This window comes from Crotalus tigris, unplaced genomic scaffold, assembly GCF_016545835.1.
Source record: "Crotalus tigris isolate CLP2741 ecotype Arizona unplaced genomic scaffold, ASM1654583v1 scf7180000017668.6805642782:7212621, whole genome shotgun sequence".
Classification (NCBI taxonomy): domain Eukaryota; kingdom Metazoa; phylum Chordata; class Lepidosauria; order Squamata; family Viperidae; genus Crotalus; species Crotalus tigris.
In genome coordinates, this window is record NW_024096554.1 from 129,769 (window position 1) to 142,139 (window position 12,371).

The 12,371-nt window shown below is 36.2% G+C and overlaps 1 protein-coding gene across 1 annotated transcript in view; it reads left to right on the plus strand.

The window, feature by feature from the left end:
- ALK (ALK receptor tyrosine kinase) overlaps positions 1–12,371 on the plus strand; it is a 126,438-nt gene that overhangs the window by 47,352 nt on the left and 66,715 nt on the right. Inside the window, exon 6 of the mRNA XM_039337025.1 lies at positions 10,798–10,960. Coding sequence (XP_039192959.1) covers positions 10,798–10,960 — 163 coding nt within the window. The remainder of the gene's footprint in view (positions 1–10,797; positions 10,961–12,371) is intronic.

A 12,371-nucleotide genomic window follows, 5' to 3' on the forward strand; every position in this document is an offset into this window, starting at 1 on the left:
CAAAATACTGGAATGCAAAGCCTAACAGATTTTGCAACTCTTAAGACTGCCCTTGGATGGTGACAGAATAAGAAGGAAATGTTATTCTGATTCACATTAGCTAACACTGACTCTAACAACTGCTTGATTGTGGTCTGGAGACAAAATGAAGATAAAATCATGGAGACACTGATGAAAAATCACTTTGCCTAATGATGATTATACAATAGCTAACTGGCCTAAGAATACCGGGTGGTTAAAGGAGAATAATTCTTTTTTGGTAAACGTTTAAGATGGGCATGGAGCAGCAATATTAAGAAAGGCACGGAAAGTCAGATCTTACTGAAGAACCTCTTTGACAGACAGTCTACCTTTCTGTAAACACTACATGAAGTATAGATTCTATGTAATTTCCATTTCATCCAGGATCAGGAATGCAGGTTTTGCTCTTAATGAAATGATAATCCCAAGAACTACAGTAACATTCCTATGAATATGGATAACAACCATTAAATTATATTGTCAAAATTATATTGTAATGAGAAACATGTCAGAATGGATTCTGTCTTCTGACAGTTCCTTAATTGTGGATAAGAATACTGACCTGGCCTGTATCATTAAAACTTGTTTGGGCGGGAGTGGGGGTGGGGTGGGGTTCCCCTCTCTGAAATTTGCCCTCCTGGATTTCATGTGTGGCCCAATTGCAACTCCACAGCTGGGATAGAAGTGTGGCTGTTGTCTAATTGTTACCTTTAAAGCTCTATAAGGAACAGGGCCAAGTTATCCGAGGGATTGTCTCTCCCTAAGGACAGTTACCCATCCCATCAGATCAGATAGGGTGGGCATGCTCCTAGTCCTTCCCTTCAACATTGACATCTTACGGAATCCAGGAAGTTCCTGCCTTGTGAAGCATCCTTTTCTTTGAAATTTAGCAGGCCTCTACCCTCCTAGCCTTCCATAAAGCACTTAAAAGTTTTGATTTCCCCCACCCCAAAAAAAAATACTGGAATAGGGTGAGGGGGGGTGAAAGGATTTAATGAGGATGTTGGAAGTTTAACATTGATGTCAGGTTTTCAGTGTTTGTGATTTTAAGAGATTTATGTTATGCTCTTTTTATTGATGTTGGCTAGAAGCTGTCCAGAATTCAACATAAGACAGGCAGCTATATACATGTAAGAAAGAAAAGGAAGGGAGGGAGGCAGGGAGGAAGAGGCTGGATGAAAAACTAGAGCCAAGTTATAGAGGAATTAGAGGAGAGAACAGCACAGTGGAAAAAGGAAGAGCAAAAGCACCCTTGAAAGCAATTAGCACAGCTACAGTACTTTGATTCAACAGCACAGATCAAAATGGCATTAGTGTAAAACAGTGAGTGCCTTCTCAGCAGATAAGCAGAATATACTTCATGAAGAAATAAAAAACACAACCAGTCAGTTCACAGCCTCTGTTTAACTGGCATGCTCCTATGCCTTTACTCCTGTGCCTCTTTGCTTTTGCTTTTTCTATTTGTCAGCTCAAATGGTCTTTCTTGCTTCCAATTAACAGAGGTCAGTTCTTTATTTAATCATTGTTCATGGCCACCCAACTTGCAAATTAAAATTCTTCAGATTACATTTCTCCCTCCCCCCAACCAAACAAGGTCTGGGGTGTGGATGTCTCTAATATCCTGGGCAATGAGGGTTGACATGCATGACTCATTTAACTTCTCTGCAATTTCCTTCACTGCCTTTGGTCTTCTTTTGCTCAACTAACAAAACCATTTAATTTCCACAGAGCAGAAAGATCCATTATATTTTTCATTACTGTGCTTCTTCCCAGTCTTTCCATTTGACTATTTATTGCAATGTAACAATATATTATATAGATATAGATATCTATGCAGGCACTTCAGCCTTCCTGCAAATCCACCACAAGCTTGAAGGCCATTTTCCACATTTTCTTCCACTATTAACCTCTTTCCAAACTTATTGCATAAAAAAGTTAATGTGCTAGGTCCCACTCCATTGCACATAGACATGTCATTAAGCAGGAACAACCCAAATGAAAAGTTTACTTCTTTACTGTGTTAAACGGTTCTCTTGTAAATTATTGAGATATGTTTTGTGTAGCTATTTGTCTGGGACACAATGTTTATGCTTTTTCCCCCAGGAATTAAATGGCATGTCTTTATGGTGGCATCTCTAGCAACAAAATTGGAATTAAGAAAATACATATAGAAAACAAATAATATATAATTTAATTGCATGGACCAGTGGTCCCCAAACTCGGGTCCATGGACTGGCACTGGGCCATGGCATGCCAAAAACTGGACTGCACAAACCAGTGAAGCCCCATCTGCAGGTTGCTGGCAGCATGGGAAACCATGTCCCCTCCAGTCTGCAGAAAAACCTCTGTCCACAGAACTGGTCCCTGGTGCCCAAAAGGTTGGCAGCCACTGGCATAGGCTTACAATTAGTTATTTATTACTTCTCAGAACTCGGGATGATGCATTATTCCTAACCTCAATCCCCAACTCCCCAAAATTCCTCTCCAAAATGATTTACATGTGAAGGTGTTGGTATAACAAAATATGCTCAACTGATTTTTTTTTCTTACATATCCTAAGTTCATTTTTAAAAAAAGCTAGGTGGAGTTTTACAGGTACATCTAAAGCATCTTCATCTCCTACCCCTCTCCCTGTTTTAGAATAGAATAGAATTATCTTTTTTGTCACTGTGTATCCCACGATGAAATTAAGTGCTGTTCACAGTGCACACTACAAGTAAAAACCACAAGTAAAAACATATGTTATATATATGCACCCTTCACATTCTATTCACCATTGCACTGCCCCTAATATTGCACTTCAAGGTTGCACTATACAGTAGTATTTAATATGGTTACAGCTCTGGGATAAAAACTATTTTTCAGCCAATTTGTCTTTCTTTTTATTATCCTGTATCATCTTCCAGATGGTAATAGTTCAAAAAAAGAATGTCTGGGATGAGATGAGTCTTTAAAAATATTTTGAGCTTTTCTAAGACAGCAGGAACTATACAGTTCATCCAAGGGAGGGGAGGAGAGGTCCCCCAATAATCCTCTGGGTGATGATAATGACCCTCTGGAGCTCTTTCCTATTTGCTACTGTGCAGTTGGCAAACCACACACAAATGCAATAGGTTAGAATGCTCTCTATGGAGCAACAGTAGAAGGTCAACAACAGTTTTTTTAGTTCTTCTCACACGCAGTGTGATCTGCATATGGCTGTATTATGAACTGGTAGAAACGAAGTAGAGCACATCTGACTCAACACATTCAATCTTTCTTTTTCTCTTTTCCTGCAACCTTGGCCTTCAACCACTCTGACATTCCACTGGAAGTTCACTGAGCACAAATTCTTGATTTGCCATTTGTGATGATGTCATGTCATGCCATGATGTTAAATTTATATCCTCCTGCATTTCCAGGGAATTCTCCTGTGTGTATAATCTGGTGCCTTATTTATGGGTGGTCCCATTTCATGTTGAGACCAATACCTATGAGATCATCCAGTATGAATCTTAATAGGAAGAGGTTGGGTCAGATTAGTATCTTTTCTGACTACTATATTGGAAAAAGTGTCTAGGAAAGTTTATGCCACCAAGGAAAGGCATACTAAGTAATAATGTTTCAAAGTTATATTATGTTTTTCCTGCAATGGGGGAAGTCTATTGGAGAATGATTTTTGCCAAGTAGTATTAGATTCAAGCAATATGTAATTATGTGATGCATTTTCTAATCTTAATAAAAGCTTTCCTTGAATAAATCTCCTTAATTAACTGTTGGTTCAGAAGTACTTATGTTAATGCACTTAGACCTATGAAGCACAGTTAAGATGCCTGTTGCTGTTCTCTTTACATTGCCCACATTTTTGAACAATGAAATTGCTTTCTACCTTCACTAAATATAACTCTTTTTCTCCCTGTAGGTCAGATTAAGTGTTCTAAAATTAATCTTAAAATACTTACAGTTGTTTAAGAACTCTATTTTGCATGCTCTATTTTGCAAGACATGGTGGATTTGAGCAGGAGTGCCAGACAGTTAAAAATGAACGCTGATAGCTCCCTGGAAGTCCTGATGCTGAGAGGCAATCTGGTGTGTGTGTGTGTGGGGGGGGCTGTTGTGGACCACCATATGGGTCAGGCACCACTTTTGTTAAAGGCTTATTACTTTTGTTAAAGAATCTGGTAAGCCATATGGGAGGCAGCTGGGCTGGGTGCAACTTGGTTTATTCCAATACAAATAATTGTGCTCTTACATTGTCCCTCTCAGTCTCTGTGAGTGGCTTTTTGACATCCAAGAATTACATGAATAGATTCCAGAGAGGACTGCTTTGCTAGTAACTTTGATCCCTGGCTACTTGCTTTTGCAATATGTTGAGGTGAGAGGGGGGTTGTTAACCAGCTGCTTTTCACCACCAACATGTTCCTGGGCTTCCCTTAATTCCAGGACATATTTCTTCCAGATGTTTAGTGATATATACAATATAAATCATGTGAATTAAGAAATAGAGGATGCATATCTGTTAATTCTTAAAGCCTATAAGTAATGTAAATTATTACTACTGACTTCAAGGGATAAATCATTTTAACATCTATCTGAAACAGAAATTTATTTTAAGCCACTTCATGGGAAAGAGTATTTTTCTGTTGCATACATACACGAATACATATATTTATCAATTACATTTGTATAATGCTGATTATCTGAAATTTCCAGATGTTTATGAAAGACCAACAGTTAAAAAATCAGCAATAACACAGTTACAGAGTTAAAATATCCATGGTATAGAGTAAATTAAAATTGTAAATATCATAATCCTCATAATCTTGATGGAAGCATTATCATCTAATCCAGCAAAAATAATAAGACAACAATTGCAATAACAATTACTAATGGTGAGTAATTAGCTTCCAACTGTGCTTCAGATGAGTTCCATTTTTTACTGTCTTCTGGAATGTTGTTAAACAAGGGATAAATCTAATTTCTGAGAATTGGGATCATAACAAAAAAAATAGCACTAGATCTTTCTTACTTCGTGAAAGTAGAAAACATAGTATTAAAGGGTTGGATGGGACCTTGGAGGTCTTCTAGTCCAACCTCCTGCCCATGGTTGGAGATCCTATACCATTCCAGGTTCTTCTTGAACCTCCAGTAATGGAGAACTCACAACTTCTGGAGGCAAGCCATTCCACTAAGTAATTGTTGTCACTGTCAGAAAATTTCTCCTTAGTTCTAGGTTGCTTCTCTCTTTAATAATCTTCCATCCGTTATTTCTTGTCCTGCCCTCAGATGCTTTGGAGTCTCTCAAATTTTGGAAGAATGCTATCATATCACCCCTAATCCCTCTCTTTCTTAGACTAGATATACCTAGTTCCTTCAGTCATTCATCATATAGTTTAGCCTCTAGACCCCTTATTATTTTTGTTGCTCTTCTCTGCAATCTTTCTAGGGTCTCAACTTTTTTGGGGGGGTTGGTATTGTGGTAAATAGAATTGGATGCAGTTTTCTAAGTGTAGTCTCACCAACGCAGTATAAAGTGGTAAAATCACTTTATGTGATCTTGAAACTATCCCTCTGTTGATAACAAGATCCTCTTATGTAGTATAATTTGCAGTTTCACGAGAGGCAATGCTTGATTTGTTCTAATTATCCCATCATGTTTGGATTGGCAGCATTACATAAAGGGACTGAATACAAAATTGTGATGTCAGAAGATACTGTATGCTGTTATAGGGGACATACGAGAAGGTTTTCAGCAAGAAACAGGAAGAACATGAGTTTTGGTGTGAGATAAAGTATAGCAATGAACCTAAAATGAGACTTCTTTGTGTTCAATATTGACAAGGAAGGATAAAGTGTGATATACTTCAGTTGCTGTAAATATGAAAGCAAGTAAAAATGCTTGTTTCAATGGACTCTTACATCCTAAAATATCAGGAAATTGTTTTAATTGTGGATTGGATGACTTGGACGATACAAAAGCTCATCACCTAGAAGTGCCCTGAGACTACAATACAATGAGGACTTTGCACAGGTGGAATGAATATAACTTAGCTGGCTGCAATATTTCTTTGGTTGAAACCTACAATTTCTAAGTGACAAACTGCATCAGCTTTAATCCCCTTAAAATGTGCATGTTGCCAGGGCTGATTATAGGGGCAAACAACTGATGAAATGCTGGGGTCATTTTTATTCAGTTACTCAACTTTCTGTTCAACAGATGATACAAATAATCCAAATAATTTGTCTTTTTTTTTTCATGCTGCCAAGGCCTGTAGTGAGATAGTGTGTTTGCATGTACATGTCATGAGATAATATGCAAATTTTTTGCCCAGTGGATGAAGAATGTCCTAAAAATGTATGAATGAAAATTATCATCTTATATAGCAAGAATCATACATACAAATCATGACTGAAGCCATAAAAAGGCAACAGATCCAAACAAAGGCGACAATAGACAATCCTTACTTGAAGTGTTTTTGTCAGAGGCTAATTTGCACCTGGAACGTTCAGACTTATGCTTAACTGCAAGACAACCCCATTTTGCTATATCAGTATTTCTTCTGAACAGTTGAGCAATTGATTATATATTTAGCTGGATTTTGCAAATTTGTAGGCATACTTCAGATAAGAGGATTATCCAATTGATGTATCTCTCTGTTCTGCAGTACAGAACAAAAGGAAAACACATTCATTTGCCAATGCTATGCAGAACAGCATTATGTTGTCTGCAGATAGAAAATGCTACACCAGAGTCTCTGGAGCTAGAGGTTCCATTTCACCATTGCTTCTTTTATCTATGAAGACCAAAATCTGTGCTGTAAACCAAATTACCCTGAACTGCCATAACATGTAGCAACCTATAGAAACCATTCTGTATGATGTTTTAATGGCTTGTGAATGACACCCTGCAAATTTCTTTTCCTTAGTTCTTGGAGGAATGAGTAAAAAAAAAATCAATAATACACAAAAGAGACATATTGATTTTTACTGGAAATGACCTCTTCCTTCTCCAAAGTATCATAGGCTGCGTTTAAGGGAGCACTGGATATTTGATACGCTCAAAGCTTCAGGCAAATGCTACATTTAATAAAGCTTTTAGATCAATGTCGGTGCTATGGAAATTTCTGAGTAGAGGGAAAGTGAATTAAATCAATCTGTGGCATAAGCCTTTCCTTCATACTTGTATTCAGACTGAGGTATAAACTTCATATACATATTAATAGTTAAACTTAATAAGAAGATGGGGCACATACCTTTCTAAAACTGTAAAAGAGAAACAGTAACCCATTTAAATTTTAATTTACAATATAGCATATAAAATGAAAGTTTAAATAAAAGACTGATGTTGTTGGCTCCTGAGATAATTTGTTTTTCTTTGCCCAATGTAGGACTGGCCCTGTTCCCACCAAGTCTCTAATTCTTTAGCCTTATCACTGTCCACATTGGCATATTTTTGGAGATGCTTCACAAGGCAAGGCAGAAGAATACATACTTTATGTGGGAAAGACTCCAGATATTCTTCCCAGGATCTCTGAGAGTAAGGACATCTTAAGTCCTGAAAAGCTGCTGTCTACCAAGAGATCCTATTTAACATTTCAAAAGGAAAAGAAAATGTAGATGTGTTTGAATTATACTATAGCCCCTGCTGGATATTACTTCCTGACCCTCTGTTGAAGATACTTGAATACACATCTACACAAGCAATTATGAAAATTATTTTTTAAAGGTAGAATATGAAATGATGGGGAAGACAGTGGTAGACTCCCTCACAAAACTGTCATCTGACCAACACCTTGTAGCCACAGGTCCTGTTCAGAATAAGGTAGACATCTGAAGCTAATGGATATTAGAATATGGAAGAAAAATAGGAAGTTTAGTTTGAAAGAATACTAAAAGTATTATGAAGCAATAAATTCCCCAGAATTGTTTTTCAATAAATGGTTCTTGAGTTCAATAAAATTAACAAAAGAAGAAGAAATGTTTCTTTGGAATTGTTACCAGGTGATTTTTTAACAGTACAAAAGAGATCAAAATTATCCAAGTAATATTTTTGCCAATGGCCCAAGATGTTTAGTGATTGCTATTTACATCAAGCAATGACTACTACTATTACTACTAGTAGTTTGAAATAATTAGTACAAATAATTGGATATAGTTCCTAATTTTTGTATACATTATATTTCTTATGTCTGATAAGCTGCCCTAATGATACGGCTAACATAAAAGATGTTGCAGGTTCTTTCAAGCTTGAAGGTCACATATATTTAGGAGTACAAGTCTGTGAATATGAAATTGTGTCACGCATCTTTTAGCACATTCTCACTTTATGTTCGGGCACCAATTAGCAGTGTCAGAAAAAAATGTAAAGAATTAAGCAATGTCAGACTTGGAATGTAAAGGATAAACTCATGATATAGAAAACTCATTAAACAACAATTAAACTGTCCTTATTTCTTAATGAGACATGGGGATAAATCTTCACAGTTCAATTTTTCTTGTTTAATCTTCTCTCTTGGTGTATGATTTTTCTCTTTTTTTTAAAAAAAAAAAATCTTTTTTCAAGGTCACTTGCTACCACTTGAGGGAACATGTTTAATTTTTCACCAGAGACAATGCAACTGTTTCTTAATATTCCTGGTATAAACTTTTGCTTGCTCATTTTATTTAACATATGCTCTGTTACAGCTGGTCTGAACCTACTGGGACAGAAAAGTGTTAAGACTTCAAGATTGCTGGCAGGATATCCCTGTTTTTCTGATTTGCAGTTTAACAGAGGAACATGAATTTCTGTGAGGGTGCAATACTTTTCAAAAAAAAGATTAAGTTGGCTAGGGAAAGGTTGAAATAGAAAATGTAGCTCACATTCTACTTCAGAATCTTTACCCCATTAATATGAAGATCTTGGATTCTTCCACATGGTTTCTCATTCCTTCCCTTCAGGCATTATGAAATTAGGGCCATCAGGAGTGCCTTTGACATCTCACTGAAAGTAATGCAATCAGGATTACATCCTTTATAGTTGATGCCATAAGCAATCTTGCCACAGCATAAGGATATCACATAGAAAGTATATGATGAATTGTCACCTTCAGCTCTAACACTTATTTGAGAAATTATTAGTCACCATATTAACGTCAGTTGGCCCATGGCATCAGAGTCTGAAACCTTGGCTTCTGATTCTTCAAAATATGGACAGCTTAGTTTCATTGAACAAAAGAATGGATTCAATGTTTAAAAAAAAAAAGCACAGAGAATGTAATAATTAGACTATATTGAACATGTACTGTCATTGTAGGAGCTTCTAAGACCCATTGGGTCCTCCTTGAATGTACTAAAATTATTTCAATGTCATAATGAGTCACTGTATAGGACAGGCCTATCTCAATGCAATAAAAATCTAAGAATGGAATTCTAAAAGTTACAAGTTCTTCTCACTTTTCTGTCTCATGGGCTTTATTTTCCATTTCTGGAAACAGATGTGTGGACAAGAAAGTTCCAAGCCTTCACCTTACAATAATCTTTCTAAAAATGTTTAATTATATAAGTTCTCCAAGAAGGGCAAAATAATAAACATATAGTTCTCACATAATTTTTATTGTGATTTTAAGTTCCTGAAGATTTTAGGGCATCCATTTTATCCATTAATCTTCAATTCTTTTTTTTAAAAAAAAGTATGGTGTGAAAATTTGATATATCCATTGGTGTAGGCTCTATGGACTGAAAAAGAAGAGTAGTTCTTTTTCAAGCTGTGCATTTCTCATCCTTGATTTTGAAAGTTTTTATCATACCCTTTTATTAGGGTTAAAAGAATAGAAAAATCAATAACACTATATATAAACCCTCAATAAAGCACAGTCCAGTCCTACATTCATGCTTTCTGAAAGTAAATTCCATTGAACTCAGTGAGGCTTAATTTGGAAAGAACATGTTAAAGGCCTCCTCAGGTGTTGGGAATCTGCATACTGAGCCCACTGATCATTCTTTGGGCTTTGGGGATCTGACATGGAACTCTCCTTACTTGAATGTGAATACTGCTTTGCCCACAATCAGGAAACCTGCTTTATTGGGGCTCAGGTCACAAGGAATGCTGCATTTGCATTCAAATAAATATGAATATAATTCCGTTTCAGAATTTGCAACTGAAATGTGAAGGTCCAAGAGAAAAAAGGACATTCTCAACCCATTTTCAAGCATTCAGCTGAACTGTAAAAAATTAAAATGCAAGTCACAATGGAGGGGAAACCCAAATCACACAAGTATAGCTAAAAACAATTGCCATTAAGTTTTAATTGCTTCATGGTATCATTTTTCTCCATCAGTATAAATTAGGGGCAAATAATTTGTTATCTGAAGAATTTACATTTACTGGGGAGCATTAAGGGATGATGGAGAGGCTGAAGCTATTTTAGGATTGAGTCTGCTATATAGCTCTATTCCATTCTCTCTTCCTTCAGTTTTTCTCTGAGTGTTTCTTTTTTTACTCTATATCTATTGAAGATACCCAGTCCTTTGGGATTATTCTCATTTTCATTTGTTTTCTACAAATGTTTTTTCTCCTTCAAATCTCAAGTTTCCCTCAAGTTTGCTCCTACCAGCAGATCTATCCTGCATGTGCTTTGTAGGAGAGGGGGACCTCTTTGTTAACCAATGAGAGCACATGGCATATTGGAACAACTGAATGTGAAGTTTGTTTCTTTAGTGAGGCTCCTGTAGATTCTTCATTTGTTGTCATGCAGCTGAGGATATTAACTGCCACCTCTTTGATACTGAGGATATACCTGCATGTATCTCTTTCAGATAATTGGGTGTTTTCCACCTGTGGTGCCAGTGGATCACAAGGACCTACTCAGACCCAGTGTAATGATTTCTATAAGATCTCTAATATCAGTGTACTGGTAGGAACAGAGGAACATTTTCCTGGTGTACAGATATGGAGAGTTCCTGCAGCCAATACATACAGGTGAGCTTTCTTTTACTTATTTGTTGAAACGCTGATATCCTATTCTTCAGCTCTAAAATGCTCTCAGACTGACTTACAGAATAATATGAGCAAGTAGTACTCATTCATGATTTATTTGTTTCTTACAACAGTTACTATGTTAAAAATGAGCTGGCAGAAAAACTGCAGAGCTTGATCTCTAGAATCTATTTCCCCAAACTTTGCTAAGCCCTGAAACACACAAAAAAATGAAGAGACTAAGAAATTTCCCCATTGCCATCAAAGGGCAGAATTGGATTTTATCCATTAGTTCGGGGACTAGAAAGAAAGAAAATCTTTACTCCTGAAAAATGTAGGGTGAACTAATGACCCTAGATTTTGTTCTTGGCCAGTTCCATTTAAAAGAACTTAATTAGCCTGTTATGTAGATTGGCCCAAGTCTAAGAGGCGTGATTAGTACTTTACACATTACATTTGTAGCAGATATGAAATGGCATAAAGAATTCTCACATCCATGCTGCAGTATGAATAAACTAGTAAATCCTCTATTATAGTTTAAGGAGAGGATTGTATAGAGTTAAATATGAAACATCTAATCTTATGGTAATGGTAGCACAGTATCCAAGGATACCATTACACCATTGGCAGTTCCAAGAAATCTTTTTCATCCTATTATAAATAAATATTAAAAGCTTATGGTAATCCAGTGCAAGAATTGAGGAGATGACCCAAATCTTGCAAGAACTCATATAAGAACTCCTCAAAGTTTTGTAGTTTTCTGTAATTTTCTCCTTTTCCTCAGTGTGTATTTATGGGGAAGGGGAGTTGTTTCACAACAGTTGATGACTTCTGGTTTAGAATGTGTAGATATCAGTGAATAGTAAAAGTACCAAAGGGCTGCCAAGCTGACTCAATCCTAAGTGCTGCCCAGAATCAAATGTGAGGTGTATAATTGTTATACTGTTTAGAAGCAATATTATATTGCTACTAAGTTCAACCCATTTGTAGGTTAAAAAAAAAAATTGCCAAGGGAATCACATTTGGCTGATTTTTTTTAAAGAAATGAAAGCACTGCATCATTTTTTAAAAAAAAATGGAAAAATTGAGAAGATTCGGGTAGGCATGTGTGATTTGGTTTATTTCTAAACCATTTCCACATGAGTTAATATATTTGATCCTACCTGCAGATATTTTAACTTTGGTTTTCTTGTTCCAAAATATACATATTTGTGTACACATATCATACAAAACATATTTTGAAAATGTGTTCTATGTTTCAATGTGTTTTTCATAACCATATGCTGTATTTTTGGGTTTCAAACTGTTATCATCAAATTCTGAATTTTTAAACCAAATAATGCTCTGTACAGAAAATGGAAACTTACCTAATATCAAAGTCACCAAGGAGTATCAAAGGTTGCAAAGGGATCTG